Below are 16,775 nucleotides of genomic sequence, written 5' to 3' on the forward strand. Positions count from 1 at the left end.
CAGTTAAATTGTCCAACATTCTCCAGAAAAATCCTTCAGGTGCTGCAAACTTTAGTTTTCCAGCATATTTTACATATTTGAGCCCTTTCCAGCGGCGTATGTAAGAATTTGAGATCCATCTTTTCACACTGAGGACAAAAGGTGAAAACATGCACTGATGCTCCAGAAGGAAAGATGCATTAAAAGCCAGGACAAACAAAGGACTCAAGAACAACCATCAGAACAACAACAGCAACAAAAAACAGTTCTGATCATCCAGGTTACCACACACAATAATAAGAATCAAGGGTATGTAAAAATATATAAAAAAACAGTTTTTTTTTTTTTGTCTTGTGGACTATTTTTAAACATTTTAAAATCATGTTTTAAAAACATGTTAAAATCTTATTTAGGACTAAATAAAATACTAAATAAAAAATAGCATGCATTTTGTATATTACGCTTTTATTTTGTTTTGTTTTTTCTTTGTTATTTTGTACATTTTTCAGATTCTGCGTGTATGCAGTCAGTTTGCATGATTTGTGAATGGGAGGTGCATAACTCGTCATCTAAATTTGACCAATCAACGGAGGTTTCTGTGTTGGGGAGCAGCCAATCAGAAAAGCTGTATTTCAGTTTCAAAACTTGGAATCCCCGCCATCTTGCAAATCCGCCTAGGACAGTTAAACGTTTGTTTACTGAATAGATAATTGCGAATTATTTAGTCTCCGGATTCTACGTTCTTGACTCTCGTAAACCCACTTTAAAATAAAGGTAAGAAATAGCTCCTTTTGTTTCTGTCAGAGGGTTTACAATTAAACTTAGTTTGTCATTGCGTACGACTTCCAAACATGTGAGGTTTGTAACGTTATAGTGAGTAATTTAAAACTGATCATGTGTTGTTGCTGCTGCGTTGCGTCAGGAAAGATAATGTTTTTATTTTAAATGTAAATATAAAGATTTGTTTCGGAATTTACTTTTTACAAATGACGTCTTGCCTATAACTAAGAAATGAACATATATTTGGGTGTATTTGTTTTGTTTTTACCGGAAGTTTTTAGCATTGTGACAGGATGCTCTGAGGAATGAAAATGTCATGAAGTCAGAATCAAATAAATGAAGAATATAAAAAACATTAATTTAAATGATACATTGACCTCATCCATGTTTTTGATACCAGGTCAGCAAAAAATAAGGTATTAAAGAGTTCCTTTGACGTCAACAACACGTGAAAGCGTTTAATCTCACTTGTAAAATGTGATAAGTCTAGCAGCTAACGTATTTTATTCTTAAACTGTCCTAACTATTAAGCAAAAATTGTTATGGTTATGAAAGGTTATACAGTATTATTTACTTTTCTGCATTTGCTCTAAAAATAGACCTGAGACCAGTTTAGAAGATTATAAACCTAGTATGTTATGTTAAGTCTAACCAACTAGCTAACTGTTACTTGTAGTTTGTCAAATTAGACAATATGCCTGTTTAAGTAACTTGCTTAAAGTTTTAGCCAGTTTTAAAGGAAAAAAGTAGACTTGTAAGACTGGTCTAACTTGCAAACAAGTTTTGGGTCACGACCCACCAATAGAGAACCACTGCTTTTTGACTGTTCTTGTTGTGAAAACTCTTGTAGGATGGACTCCCGCTTCGCTCACCTGTACAAGCGGGACAGTAGTGTGTCTATGATCCGGCTTAAGATGTCCAGACGTCGGTCTCAATCTCAGAAAGAAAACAGAGAGAAGATCCAAAATCTGCGCAGGAACCTCGACCAGCTTCCAGAGATCGAGCTCTCAATGGATGCATCCAGCATCATGGCCACCCAAGACCAAGCAGCCAAAACAAAAACAGCTAATGGTTAATATCGTCGTTTTGTTGTTTGATTTTGTGTTGGCATGGCCTTGTTTTGAAGTAGTCACAATTGTTCTTAACAGATGCAAATGCTGCTGCTGAGGAGAGAAAGAAGATGCTCGCTCGCTATAAAGAAAACAAGATGTTGCAGAAAGAGAAGGAAAAGCGGGAGAAAGAAAAGAAAGGCGTGTTTAAGGTCGGCCTTTATAAGCCTCAGCCGCTCGGGTATCTGCCTTCCAACATTGCTGCACCAGGCAGAGGCAAGGTGAGTGATGGGAATATCAGGTTGAAAAGTCAGTGTCAGACTATAATGAAGAGAACTATCACGTTACGCCAAAAAGATCGTACTTACGAGTTGATTGCACATGAAGTGAACGCCACCATAAAGTCGTAAATATGAAGCTCTGGATTTTCTTAAAGCCCATGTCAAGCTTTTTTATTTACAGCAAAATAAGCTAATTGACTGTACACAATATAATATCTTATTAATATAACAATATGATATGTACTACTGATAAAGTTTAGAGTGGCTTCATAAAAAAATAACATTGTAAGAAAAATAATAAATAACATTGAAGTTACGCACCTGATGTATTCTTTGGTCTTCACTTTCTTGAAGTAAAGTTTTAAAGCGTTGTTGTATTTTTGTGTTAATTAAGAGAAGGCACACCACAATCTTGCTCCGACGAAAGTGATTTGAACAAACATGACGCCATAAACATGAATTCTCAACTCATATACAAACTTCCCAGAACGCACCATTAATTTCTCATCATGATTCATGACAGATCGCAGAGACTAACCAGTCCATACGAGTAACCCGCTCCATGATGCAGAGTCAAAAGGTATGTAAGCGTGTAATCACAAAATTAAATTACAAAAATAATGTGAGATTTTAAACAAATTACCCCCAACATTCCCTCGTCCGCCATTGGTCAACAAACACATAGTCTTGCTGCTAACCGAAGACTGGAGTAATGGTTGCTGAAAAATATGCTTAAAATGACAGGAATAAATTCTATTTAAAATTTTATTAAAATACCCTATTTCACAACATTACTGTTTTTACTGTATTTTTGAGTAAATAAATGGTAAGACTTCTTTCAAAAACATACCGACCTCACATTTTTGAACAGTACTTATCTTCTCTTGATAAATCTGTAATTGCTTTAAGTACAGTACATTTTACCTTTTGGATTTCTGTAGTCACAGTTTGAAATCACGTCATTTTTGTTTTCTATTATGTACTTCTGTTGTTGTTACTGTATTACAGCCTGCAGTTGAAAGACATGCTGTTCCAAAGAAAGGTTTGTCCTGCTTGTTTAACTTCTCTGGTTGCCATATTACCAAATGCTAATTCTATTTGATCAATCTGAGCTGGTTTCACACTTATGTTTGTCTTGAAGTGAATTGTGATGCCTTCATGCTTTTATTAAAGAATCTGTGTTTGTACAGTTGCGACCGTATCGTCCACCAGAGCTCCAACCAAGAACAACAGCAAAGCTCTTACTTCCACAAAAACCAGAGCAGCTGCAGGTAAAACCACACTTTAATTTAGGAAAGTGCAAAAGACGCAAGTGGAGTATATAGTTGCGAATGTTAACATTTTCATATGTACACTACTGCTCAAAAATTTGGGTCAAATAGATAAAAAGAATGGGCTTTTTGGGGTCAAAAAGTCTAATGCTCACCTAGGCTGTTTATACACAAATACAATAAAATGGTTATATTTTGAAATTTTATTACAATTAAAAATAACTTTCTATTTTTAATATTTAAAAATGTTCTAAAAAAATATATTTTTTGGTAGAATTTTTTTTATTAAAAAAGTTCAAAATAAGAGCAGAAATTTTAGTTGTATTGTCACATTACAGTCTTTAATGTCAGTTTTTATCAATTAGATGTGTCATTGCTGAATAAAAGTAAATTCTGTCAAATAAAGAAGCATTATCATTATCATTTCTTTTACAGTTGAACCATCTGTGAGAGCTCCAACCACACGATCAGCTGCTAAAACAACACCGGCAGCTGTGGTTAAACCAGTTGCTGTTGGTCAGTTTTATTTTAACATTTTGAATCTTGGGCCATTCTGAAAGCTTTGTCTCTGTGACCTTTATTAGGCTGTAGTTGTGTGTGTTACATGTGTGTAACTTCACCAACTTTGTCTGTGTGATTTAGATTCAAGGGCAATGAAAACGAGATCAACTGTTAAATGTCCTGCAGCGCCCCCTACTGGCAGAGTGAACGCGATACAGGGTAATGAGTTATTTTCTACAATATTGTGTATTGATTTATATTGCCACATTGTTGCTTGGATGGAAGTAATCAGTCCAGACCTACAATATATCTGTATACGTGTCATTAATCATTAGATCTCATAATCTTACACAGGCAACCCAAAGACAAACATTGATAATAAGGTGAGTTGATCTTTCATATCTATCTTTTTGGTTTTGAAATTTTCCGAAAATTGGGAATCCTATTTCATGCTTGGACATTTTTAGCCTGCTGAGAAAAAGGACACTGCGGTTCCTGAGGAAGAGGAACCCAAAGCTGCTCCCCCCTCATTCGCTCCTCATGGATTCGTGTTCCAGCCTCCTGTTGGACTGGGTTCCTTTAAGCCTGCGCCCCTCTCTCCACATTCAGCAAGTGCCTTCCTCTCCCCGAGGTACCTTTTGAATTTGATTCTAATAAACTGAATGTGTGATGCCTCTAAGCTTTATCATATAAGCTGGTCTGAAATCACATTTCTCTTTCATAGCTTACTTTCTGAAGCCAGCGTGGAGCCCACCTTCCCCTCTCCCCCAAAACCTGTTCACCTTTTCCCTTCATGCTCACCCCCGCCACTTTCAACCCTTTCACCAGATCGTCTCACCACCCCTCCCTCAGTGTCCTGTCCCCCTCCTGTCCCATCCTCCCCTCTGCCGTCCACCTCTGCAGCTCCTTTGGACCCCTTGGAGCCTCATGATGTTGCCTATTTCAGGTGAGGCAGATCTCTATCGTTAACAGACCTGACTCGTTAGTGTTTTAATAATGCATTAGTCTCCATTTATACACTGCTTTCTGCAACCATGGAAGCATTGCACAACACAACACTGTTTTCAACTGAAAAACTAGATTTCAACTAGTTTTGCGTTCTGGCTGTACATTTACATGACAACGGCATTTTGGTCACCTGAGAACGCAAACATTAAAATAGGTTTCAAGTGCAAGTTTTTGAAAATGATACTGCTATCATCTCCTGACTTCAAAAACTTGTATCTCTGAAAATGGTGACGGCATGCACATGCTTATTACGTGTTATTGTGTTTTGAATGCGTATTGGTGCACGAGTTCTCCTGTAGCTAATGAATGAACTGTGTATGATTGATTCAGGATGCAGTACGGGTCAGAACTCAGATTGAGATCGGAATATGAAAAATATTTAATGCTAAATATTTAGTGAATGTTGTTTCACTGTTTCAATAGGTCAGTGATGGCCAGTGAGACCGAGCGTTTGACTGGATTTTCTAAGCTGTGGGAGTCACGATTTGATGATGCCTCTATCCCGGAGGAAAGTAAGACGACTTTTAATTAAAATACCAAAGGTTGACACAGTATCCTAACTAGGTTTGATGCAAGGATTATTTTTTCTATCCACACTTAAAGTTAAAATGACACAATCACATATTTGATGTTTATTATCGTCTCTTTTGGGTTGAAACCCTTATCTCCAAAAATACTGCTTTTCAGGGGGAATAAACACTATAAAATAATTTAACGCTGTGTTGTCAAAGCTGATGTGGCTTTTTTGTGTTCAGACACCTGCATATACCATTATATGAAGAGTTCAGATGCAAAAGCCTCTAAGTGCCATTTGAAATTTTCTTCTAGAATGGTAATTTTTATCAAGCTTGTATATTTAAGTTCAGTAATTTCTCTTAAATGGAAATTAATAGGTAATCTTCATTGTCATTTAAGTGAAATTACTGAGCTTAAATATACAAGCTTGATAAAAATGATCCTTTTAGAAGAAAATTTCAAATGGCACTTAGAGGCTTTTGCATCTGAACTCTTCATATTATTAACATTTGACCAAAATCAAGCTGAATCAAGCTTAAAATGTTTTTGACCAGCACCTGTTTTGTCAGTTATTAGAATGGCCGCTTCTGAGGCAGTAAGTGTATCATATTAAGTTTTCATCAACTCTACCGTGGCTATGTGGGCATTCAGTTTTTTGTTATTTGACCAAAATCCCATGTTAAAGATGAAGTTTTCTATGCAGAGGCCATTTAAGACAGTATTGGCTATGACTCGACAACAAATGCTTGACTGAGACCCTCTTCTCTGCTCCTCGAATACACAAAATATTAGCCTTTATAAATGTAGTTATTAGGGCTGGGTAATAAATATCGATTTCTCGATATTAATCGATTCTCATTTTTACAAACCGATATCGATTCTTAAATCTCAAGAATCGATTAGTCATCCTGTTTCATTTTATGAATGAGACATTGTATCGCGGCTGCGCGCATCCCACAAATCGCAATAATCTTTGTCCTTTGTTACTATTAATATGAAACAAAGTCTCAATTTTCAAATTACGTCCATTTTCTTTAGAAACTCAAAAACATAAATAGTACGGAAGCCCTGAACCGCAACCTAAAAAAAAAAAAAGTCAGTAAAAAAACAAAAAAAAATCTGTAAAAAAAAAAAATCTGTAAAAAAAAAAATAAAAATCTAGCATTTCGAGATTAAAGTCGAAATGTTTCGAGATTAAAGTCGAAATGTTTCGAGATTAAAGTCGAAATGTTTCGAGATTAAAGTCGAAATGTTTCGAGATTAAAGTCGAAATGTTTCGAGATTAAAGTCGAAATGTTTCGAGATTAAAGTCGGAATGTTTCGAGATTAAAGTCGGAATGTTTCGAGATTAAAGTCGGAATGTTTCGAGATTAAAGTCGAAACATTGTGCATTCATAACAGTGCGCGTCCACTGGCTCAGAGCGCGCGCGCGTGTGTGTGTGTGAAGTTGAACTGCCATGGATAAACCCAAAATAGTATATGCCATGCATATAGAGGAAAAGTACATGTATATGCATGGCATTTCTGAATAATGTCCCTAGGGGCACCTCATAGCTTTTCGGTCTCCTTTGATGAAACAAAACACACAGACACACACACACAGTGTGTGAAACTCGCTATTGGCCATTATGAATGCCTGTGTGTGCGGCAATGTGAGACAATGGAAAGCACACACGCGCAGCTTCTACGCGATAGCGAGTTTCACACTGTGTATGTGTGTGTGTGTGTGTGTGTGTTTTGTTTCATCAAAGGAAATTCAACAGGTGCCAATCTACCAGCATTAGGCTACCATTATAGGACGTTATAAAATATACTGCGCCGGAATAGACTTTAGCCTATAGGAAAACCAACACGGAAAACACTTTTCAGACTGGATGGAGAAATCCAGCTTTATGAATGAATGAATGAATGAATGAATAGGGCATTTATAGCGCTTTCATATATGCCTACACTCAAAGTGCTTTACAATCATATCACAGAATCTCTCCTCAACCATAAGTGGTTATTAAATCTTAGGAAATCACAGGATCCGGCCAAATGATTGGATACAGAATGATGCACTTAAAATGTATCCAGAGCGTATTTACGGGGAAGAGGAGACCGAACAGTTACTGTTCTGTTCTCGACCCAGATAGTGTTGACTAGACGAGCACGAAAACACCTCAGTAGCACGTGTGACGTGTGTAGAATTTTGTTGAAAGCCCAGATAAAAGTAAAAAGCTACTATTTTGTGTTTATCCATGGCAGTTCGACTTCACACACGCGCGCGCGCTCTGAGCCAGTGGACGCGCACTGCACAATGTTTCGACTTTAATCTCGAAACATTTCGACTTTAATCTCGAAACATTTCGACTTTAATCTCGAAACATTTCGACTTTAATCTCGAAACATTCCGACTTTAATCTCGAAACATTCCGACTTTAATCTCGAAACATTCCGACTTTAATCTCGAAACATTTCGACTTTAATCTCGAAACATTTCGACTTTAATCTCGAAATGCTAGATTTTTTTTTTTTTTTTTTACAGATTTTTTTTTTTTTTTACAGATTTTTTATTTTTTTTTTAAGATTTTTTTTTTTTTACTGACTTTTTTTTTTTTTTTTTAGGTTGCGGTTCAGGGCTTCCGTATAAATAGCGTTTTGTGGCGTGAGATCGCTCTGGCGCAGCTCTAGAGAAGCAGCAGCGCTGATCTCTCTTCCGGGTTAATAATACCACTTACAGCGCGAAATAAACATGAATGAGCATCTGAAAGTGTGTTAAAAGATAGAGTACAACTTATCGAAATCCCTATCATGTCACATTGATTCGCTCAATCAGCGTTTCAACCGTGGAAAGACGTCAATTAAACAGCTTGTAATCAATGTCATGTATCGTCACATTTACCTCAGAAAACCCACATAAACTCGTTAGTCCACACTCGTTAGTATTCTTCAATATTTAATGCATATTTGAATAAATCTGGCAAGTTTTTATGACAGCCACCATTTAAATGTTTATATTTCATATAATCTTCTTATTACAAAAAATAAATAAAAAAGTAATTTAAGTGTTTGTATAGCTACAAAACAGTTAATTATTACCTTCATATTAGGCTAATGAAGCCTACAACTAGACTATATATAGACCATAGTTTACAGCATTTAAGAGATTTGATTCCCTTGAGAAAAATTGCCATTTATTGTAATTGATATCCAAAATAATCGATATTGAATCAAATCGAATCGAAATCGAATCGAATTGCAAGCTTGTGAATCGAAATCGAATCGAATTGTGAAATTTGTCTCAATACCCAGTTATTTCTGAGCAAAGATAATGCTGTATTTATTTAACCAGTTCTTTACTTACCCTTGCATTGCAAACGATCAGACCGTCAATATGTGTACTTCACTTCATTCACTTTAGAGGTGGAGTAATGAGGTTTTACTGACAGTTTGAGGATCCAATGGAGATTACAAGGTTTAGTCACAAGCTCTTTTTAATATTTTTCATTGATTCGATATTTGCAAAACCCACAGACTATGTAAAGGGTGACCAATAGTAATGATTTATAAAAAAAGAAAAATTAAATCTAGAGATGCGAGGTAACCTCCAGACAACTATACAGTTATATTAAGCAACTATATTTCCGCCCGTCGGTGTAGTGCGAGACCGGATGCGCACGGCTGTGGGCCAGGCCAGACTGTTGATGAAAGAGCGCTTCGACCAGTTCAGCGGGCTTGTGGATGACTGCGAATTGGGACGTGGAGAGAAAATAACAACCTGCACTGACTTGCAGGGCTTCTGGGATATGGTGTACTTTCAGGTGGGTTGGTGTTCCCTTTTTCAAAATGCTCAAATCATGTCCAACCCTTGTTTAATGTTGTTTTATTATATTTTTGGAAATAGGTGGAAGATGTTAACAAGAAGTTTAATGCTTTGAAAGAGGCAGAAGCAAGGGATTGGAAAGAGGAAGTCAGGCCTGTCACCAGAAAGAGAGTGGCCAAAGTAAACCACATTATCAGCACCGTCTTTTAATAATCTTGCATTACAAATGTGAAGAGTGTAATTCTCATATCCTGTCATTTTCTGCTACAGAAGCCTCCTGTCGTAGGAGGGAAGGCCGAAGCAGGTGGAGCTGTCAGCGCTGCAGTGAAGAGTCGACTGGCTGCTGTGAAGGCCGCCATGAGAGCCAAGCAGGCTGAACAGAAAGCTTCTGAGACGTCAGACAACATCCAGGACAATGCAGATTCTGTTCCTGCTGCCGCCACTCTGCCTGTACAGACTGTGGTGTTCCATGGAGGCTTCTTCCAGGTGGAAAGCCCAGTGAAACCATTAGGTAAGACTGAACTTTACTTGTCTTTAGTAAGCATGAGGGTTTTCGCGTTGGGGTCCTCATCACCCTGTCAGTGGTTATTCTTGAAGAACAACCAGCTGGATGTCCATTATCCAATCAGCTGTAAAGCATTATATATGTACATAATATTAAATATATTTAATATTATTATTATTACACGGCTACTTGCCACATAAGTAAATAATTAGAACACAAAATATTGGTCTGAGTTGAAATATTTTATTAGGTTTTTTAAATGCAAAGCTTCTGCGGAGAGAGCAGTTGCTGCGTGGCATGTTCAAACCAGACGGACATTTAAGAGATACGGTATACGGTCATATGACTTATTACACAGCATTTTGCCACATAAATAGTTATGGAGATAATATATATTGATTTCAGATTAAACTGTTTTAAAATCGTACCTGTTTCTATCTTTATAATCCAACGTTGTGAAAAACAATAGTCACAAAATGGCAGAAGCTGCGTTTGTATGAAACGAGAGAGCGAGTCCACGATACTGGATGTCATAATTAAATAACTGTACACAAAACTGTACTGTACGTTTTAATAGTTTATTAGCTCACCAAACGCAAAACTTCCACGAAGAAAAAACTTTCCTGGCAAGCATTTAGTGCTGTTGACTTCAGTAACCCGGATGATTATCTTGGAATAACATACCGCTGAATGGTGCGATTTAGAAATCAGAATCAAGTATTCTACAGAGCCGTGTTATAAATATCATTATAGTGAAATAAAATTACTCCTATCATGATTATAAGATTGGTCATATCGGCCCACCCCTAAATCTGAAACTATTGAATGATAACTGAACTAAACTGGAAGATAACGTGCTTTATTTTTTAATAGAAATAACAATAATACTTGTTTTATAATTCAATACTATTTCTTTATTTCATTTTATAATTTAAGTAATAAAACAATACTTGTTATATAGTAATATTCAAAGGAACACATGCCTGGATATACTAGGGGTGGAACGGTACACAGAAGTCACGGTTCGGTACGATTTCGGTACAATGGAGGGAAAAGCAAAACAAAAATACAGGCATTGTTTTATTAATAAAGGCATAGAACCAGTTAATTTGTAGTGTACTGACAATAGTTTTATATAATTAGTTTATTAATTAAATGAATAAAAAGAAAAAGACCTTGCGATATGTTTGGTAATTGTTCCTGAATTAATTTAAAATTATTTTGCTATATTTCAGATCAATATATTTGTTTCCCTTAATTTTAATTAACATTAGTAGTTAACAATGTAACATTATTCTCATCTGAATTATAAATAATTGATTTCTGTATAAAATACTACCATTAAAAACGCATTCGATTTTCTTTTTTTTTTAATCAATGCAGAATGTGTAAGATTAGTGCTCCGAGGACAAGAAATTAAAACCAATGCAAAATGACGAATGTCCAAAAGATGGGCCCCACAGACTGTTTTGAAATGGAGTTGGATAAATATGTTTTGCTTTTAAAACTGTGTGTGTGTGTGAGTGATTTTTGGTTGGGTGACAGTTGTAGGTTACAGTTTGTCAAGAGTTTACAGTTTGACAAAAGCACAATGTTGTGTTTTATTGCGAATGTGGACAAATATAAGAACAGTTTTCATGTTTCCACTGTTCTATCGCCTCTCTCTCTCACACACACACACACACTCCATTGCAATCTTGACATCGCAGCCTGTTCATTATGCGGTCACACCAAACGTGAATAGAGCGACACATTCGTGTCTATCGCATCTAGTTCGACGCTAGTCCAAAGCGAGGATGCACGTATAAAGCCAACGTCTGAAGTGAACACGTGTTCAGAGCTAACCAGATTATGTGTCCCTAAAGAACCCGTGTATCTAACAGTAGTTCTGCATTACAATAATTAATATGCACGCGAGTTTTATTTATTTTTATACCGTGTATTCTCCGTTTAAATTCGTGCACCGAACCGTGACGCCCGTACCATTTCGGTTCAATACGAATACATGTACCGTTCCACCCAGTGGAAGTATCTGTTCCACTTGATACTGCCTCTAGCCATAAAACTCATGGATAAAACTGGTGTCCAGGATTAGCAAAGTCATAATTCAGTCATTTTTATAGTTATGCTATGCTAAAGTTATGCTAAAAAATGTCCTTAGTGTAGAAATTGTTCTTTTTTTTTTTTTTTTGTTGTTGTTGTTGTTTTTAAACTACACTATTCTTTTTAGTATGTTGTCCTTGTGTATTGTTCGATTTTGGTGTATTTGGCCGAGCAGTGGTTTGGGTGGCTCGCCAATATATTAGATTTCTCCAATACATAAAATAAGTAAGCTTGACCAGTTCTTGTGGAGAGAATAATTTATTAAAGGTTTGTAGTGTAGCAGTCCTTCAGCAGCGACGTTAGCATGTTGCCTTTAACAATCTTAGCTCAAAGTTTTGTATGTGAGACAGAACTTTATACATGAAGACATAGCCAATCGGCTACAGATAATAGAAAGCTGTTAGGACCACCCACAGGAAATCGATCTAACTTGCTAATCCACTCTGAGCAACGCTGATTCTTTTTATTCATTCACACCAATCTGTTTCTATGGGCCATACATCTGAATGGGCCATTTGGCACACACCTTTGCAGACACAGACAGAGTGGATTACATATGATGCACAGTCACAATGTAAATTAATTTGATCACTGAAAATACGAAATCTATTAGTATTAATCTGTATAATTTTCTTTTTTTTCAGGTGCTGTCAGACGATCATGTCGAATCAGTACAGTTTCTTCCCCCTGTGCTTCTAAGTTCAGCACTCCAGGCAGGCAGCGCAGATCTAATGCAGTCTCTCACGCCTCCCCTCAACCCTGCGTGCTTGCCACTCCTCCTCGAAACCATCACCCCGATGTTTCCACGCCTCTACGTTCTGCTGAGCTCCTGTCACAGTCTCCCAGAGCTCCTCAGATCAGCCCTGACCACAACCAAACCACACCTGTTTCGCCAGACACAGAGCCCTGCTCCAACAGCCAACCTCATGATTTAAGCTCCACCTGTACCTCACACACCCAACCAGAGATCAGTAATGCAGCAGAAAACAGTCCAGTAGACCAATCACGTGACTTTCCCATCCAGTCCGAGCACCTCCGAGCACCGGATTCTTTAGAAGCTCAGCTTGAGGAATGCATTCCAGAGTTTATGCTCAGTCCTTCTTCCCAAGAGGAACCACAAGAGGACATGGTCTCTGAAGAGAGTTTGCCTGCCCCAACCGGAGTAGATGCCAGTCTAGATAATCGTGCCCAGTCCTCATCTTACACCTCTTCCTTAGAAGCAGAAGCACCTGTTTCCCCTGTCCTGATGCCCTCCACACCAACCAAAGATCTCAGCACTTCTGCAGCTCTCAGTAATGAGGTCATTTCGGCCTGTGTTAGGTATGCTTTGTTTTGTTTTATTAGGCTGTCTAATTTGTAATGAGCCCCATTAAACAGGCCATAATTCATAATCTTTCCTTTGTTCATACAGCTCCCCAACCAGAGAGCTTCACACTGATGTTGAAATGACCGGAATTCATGATGTTGAGGTGATTATCTACCAAATCCAACTAAAAATGGACAATATTGGTTTGTGTATATACTAGGGGTGTGTGAGATTTAAATATGATGACTCCTTTCTCATTGAGTGAAAAGCTGTCTCGCGATATCATGATGATGGTGCTTGAGGGTGAAATTATTAGAATAAATAGAATATTAATAATTTTTATGCTACAAATAAATGTAGGCATCACAACATTACAATGATTAAAATGTATTTAGACAAAATAGTGTAGAATTTTAATATTGATTATTAGCTTTGGCTGTAACATAATTTTATCCGCTTATCACTATCAGCTAACGTTTTAAAGATGTACTATATAACTGTTTATGTAACTTGACCGAGCGCAAAAAATATCCATCCTCCAAACCATGACTTTACCCTAAACATGTTGATAAACCTATGATACATTATATATACTAGAGCCAGACCGATATTATCGGCCGATATTAGGCATTTTCCAAAATATCGGTATCGGCAGTTATAATGGCCGATAAATTAATATTTAAAAAAAAAAATAAAAACGGATAACACTTTTCAATCATCTCTCCTTGGCCTGTTATTTTGAAAATGTATGTTTTACAATTTGCAGTATGACGTTATTTATTATGGATCATCATAGACTAGCTAACCGCAAAGCTAGCTAATACCACTATCATCAGTGGAAGGCTGCTAACGTTAATTAATGAGCTTGGAAACCACAATGAACCTTTTCTGCCTAAATAAAGTAATGATTACTATATTTATAACTAGCATATCTCTAGTTACAGTCCCTTCATTTGCAAAATGTAAGTTAGACTTGCGAGGAGTGAACATTTAGACATGGAGAAAAAGTATCAAACGTATCTTGTGCATAAAAGTTAGCTTTTCTTTTACACGTGTGTGAAACGACGCCAAGTGTGTGTTGCAGACTGTCATTCTGTAATGGATTTAGAATCGCTAAATAGTAGGTTTTAGAAGGCAGGCAGCAACTGATGATTGAAAATGGTTTAATGTAGCTTGATGGAAAGAATTTAAAAAGTGCAGGTAAAGGGATAAGCAAGCTGACATTATAAGGTAGCTTATAAGGCAATGTAGGGAGTAGGGACTAATTATTATTTTATTTATCAGAACTTTAATATATTTTGATGTTCCTCTTTTCTGTTGTGACAATAAAAGAAACAAGTTTCTTTTTAAAATGCTTTATCATATTAATTTAGTTAACTCATAAATAACTACATATACGTAACTATGTTAGGGAAATCTGTTAATGTTTTGTTGCGCGTTTCTGAAAAAAAAAAAATATATATATAGTCATTCGTGGTTAAGAGATCCTGTATGCATGTGTACAGTGCCTTGAACTACATTAATCTGAGCAGAGCTGAAGGACAACCAAAATAACGTTCTTCCACAAGACCCATGCGGTTTAACATGGGTCAAAAAGTTGCAGTGTAGCTAACCTTCATTCTGCATCTCTAAATCCTATTATTAGTCAGCAGTGCTTTTACTTTTAGAGTTTATGGGTCATGTTCTGATGTATTTTTCCCAGGATTCTACTAGTTTGGACTTTGAGCGTTACCTGCAGCCAACAGTGAGAGACAGCATGTCTCCGGGTCTTGCAGAAGAGAGGTTTTCCCTTGGGCTGGAGGATGCTGAGATGGAGAGTCCTGTGACTCTGGCAGAGGAGCGTCCTCTTGATGTCTTGGCAACACCTTCAGGTAGTTTCAGGGAAGCCATCAGCGCGCTTTACGGCGCCTCCCACTTTTTTCACGTCAGTTTGGGTGACTTTAAGGTTCACAGGGGTTTTTTTTAGGGGTGGGGGGTCTGATTATAATTTCACCAACAGTAATTCTGGATTGCCTCCACCAAACAAATAAATAGGAAATAAGCAAATCAGAACACTGTGTGCCAAAACAGCTGTATGCGCGCAAGCATGAACCACTAGTGTTTCTTCCACTTGCTCGCGGCCTGATTGGAGGTAGCTCGTCAAGGGGTCGTGCAAGGATGGAATCGTGCGCGCTCACTGTGCAGAAACGCGCCCACATGTGGATGGCATTCTGTGCGTGTATACAGTTTTTTACCCTCGTATCCTGTGCGCGAGTTTTGAGACTAAATAAACGCCGTAGAACCGTTCACATATTGTGTCTTTTGCTCTCTCAAGTTCTCTATTTCAAATTTAGGCGCGCAGTAAGCATGCTCATAATTGAAGCAATTTTTTTCCAGGCGCAGCGAGATGAAACCTCTTCAACTTTTCAGAGTGCCGCAAGAGCACTGCATTTCATGTGACGAACTAACCAACCACCATTGAGAGCTCAGTAAACATGAAGGATGGGGGTGCGCCCACACACTACCGGTGTTTTTCTCTTCTCCCTAAATAAATCTTGTAGCAGAGCTACAGAAAGTGTTTTTCGGTGGTGGAAATCTATTAGCTACTAAAACTTCTTTGTCGTTGTGGAGAACATGGTTGCATAGCAATGACAGACGCCACGGGAAAATCGGACCGAATTTTACTATTAATAATAAAAGATTAGCTAATGTGCATTAATGTAAATGTCAAGTAATTTTTTTTGACTATTCTTTTTATCGAAATTATTTAAAGGCGGAAATATGGGAGGTTTATCTTTTTATAACACTTTTTTTTTGTAAAAAATTATTTAAAGGCTGAAACACATTAGTGGTGGGCCGGGGATGGCAGGGGTTGGTGGCGATGTAAGTGTCTGGATATTTTCCGTGGGGCGAGGGCTGCGATTACCTCTCTCTTTTTTGACCATACATGTGTTTGCATCCCTGTAGTTTATGTCCCTCATATCACATCATCATTTTTTTTCCTAATGCTCACATATGGTTTGTTGGGGGGCATGTGGGCACTCACTTCTCTCTCTTGTACTCCTGTCTCAGCTCTTCCAAGAATGGTGTTCACACCCGGGACCAGTCAGGTGAATTTACATCTTTCCTTTATTTACTATCATTTCTTCTCTTTTAATAGGGTTCCCACAGCTTTTCAGTCTTGGATATCCACTCAGAATTTGGATCCGATTCAGCAATTTTGATCTAGTAAACTAGTAAAATAATTACTACAGAAATATTCATGATTTAATTTTTATTGATAAAATCTTTAATCCTAAAGATTTTTATATATAAATGATTAGTTTTTCATGCCTGGAAACCACAATTTTATGTTTCCAGGTTTTCCATGACTGTGGGAACCACTAGTCTCTGACACCGTCTGAGAGTTGTCAGCATTTTAATTTTTAATTTGTCCATAACCTTATTGTGTTTCAGATGTCAGACAATCTGTTGCTGTTCACCCCAGAGCAGAAGGAGAGAGTGAGACCATCAATGTGTGAACTTGACCTGATGATGTTCACACCTCCCACCAACAAATAAAAGCACATCCACTCTTTGAATGTGGATGGTTTTCATTTTTCCTTTATTAAATTAGATGCCTTTGCCACATGTACATTTATTTGATGCTTACTTTTTGTACTTTAAAAAGAGCGTATTTAGATATTTCTATG

General features: G+C 37.3%; 1 protein-coding gene across 2 annotated transcripts; it reads left to right on the forward strand.

Moving 5' to 3' along the window:
- Positions 1-606: 606 nt before the first annotated feature.
- Positions 607-16,738, forward strand: dlgap5 (DLG associated protein 5). 2 transcript variants are annotated; one of them, XM_039688225.2, is made up of 20 exons: positions 607-753; positions 1,610-1,830; positions 1,908-2,089; positions 2,613-2,669; positions 3,098-3,131; positions 3,280-3,360; positions 3,796-3,876; positions 4,003-4,080; positions 4,216-4,244; positions 4,329-4,492; positions 4,586-4,807; positions 5,293-5,381; positions 9,028-9,188; positions 9,272-9,370; positions 9,461-9,701; positions 12,443-13,118; positions 13,210-13,267; positions 14,807-14,975; positions 16,156-16,193; positions 16,540-16,738. In XM_039688225.2, the coding sequence occupies exons 2-20, from the start codon at positions 1,611-1,613 to the stop codon at positions 16,642-16,644; spliced, it is 2,784 nt and encodes a 927-aa protein (XP_039544159.2). In that variant the 5' UTR covers positions 607-753; position 1,610; the 3' UTR covers positions 16,645-16,738. The 2 variants fall into 2 exon arrangements, with proteins under 2 accessions (XP_039544159.2, XP_088977981.1); XM_089121855.1 differs by lacking the exon at positions 16,156-16,193.
- Positions 16,739-16,775: the final 37 nt, after the last annotated feature.

This window comes from Pimephales promelas, chromosome 17 (genome assembly GCF_988280905.1).
Source record: "Pimephales promelas chromosome 17, fPimPro1.hap1.1, whole genome shotgun sequence".
Classification (NCBI taxonomy): Eukaryota; Metazoa; Chordata; class Actinopteri; order Cypriniformes; family Leuciscidae; genus Pimephales; species Pimephales promelas.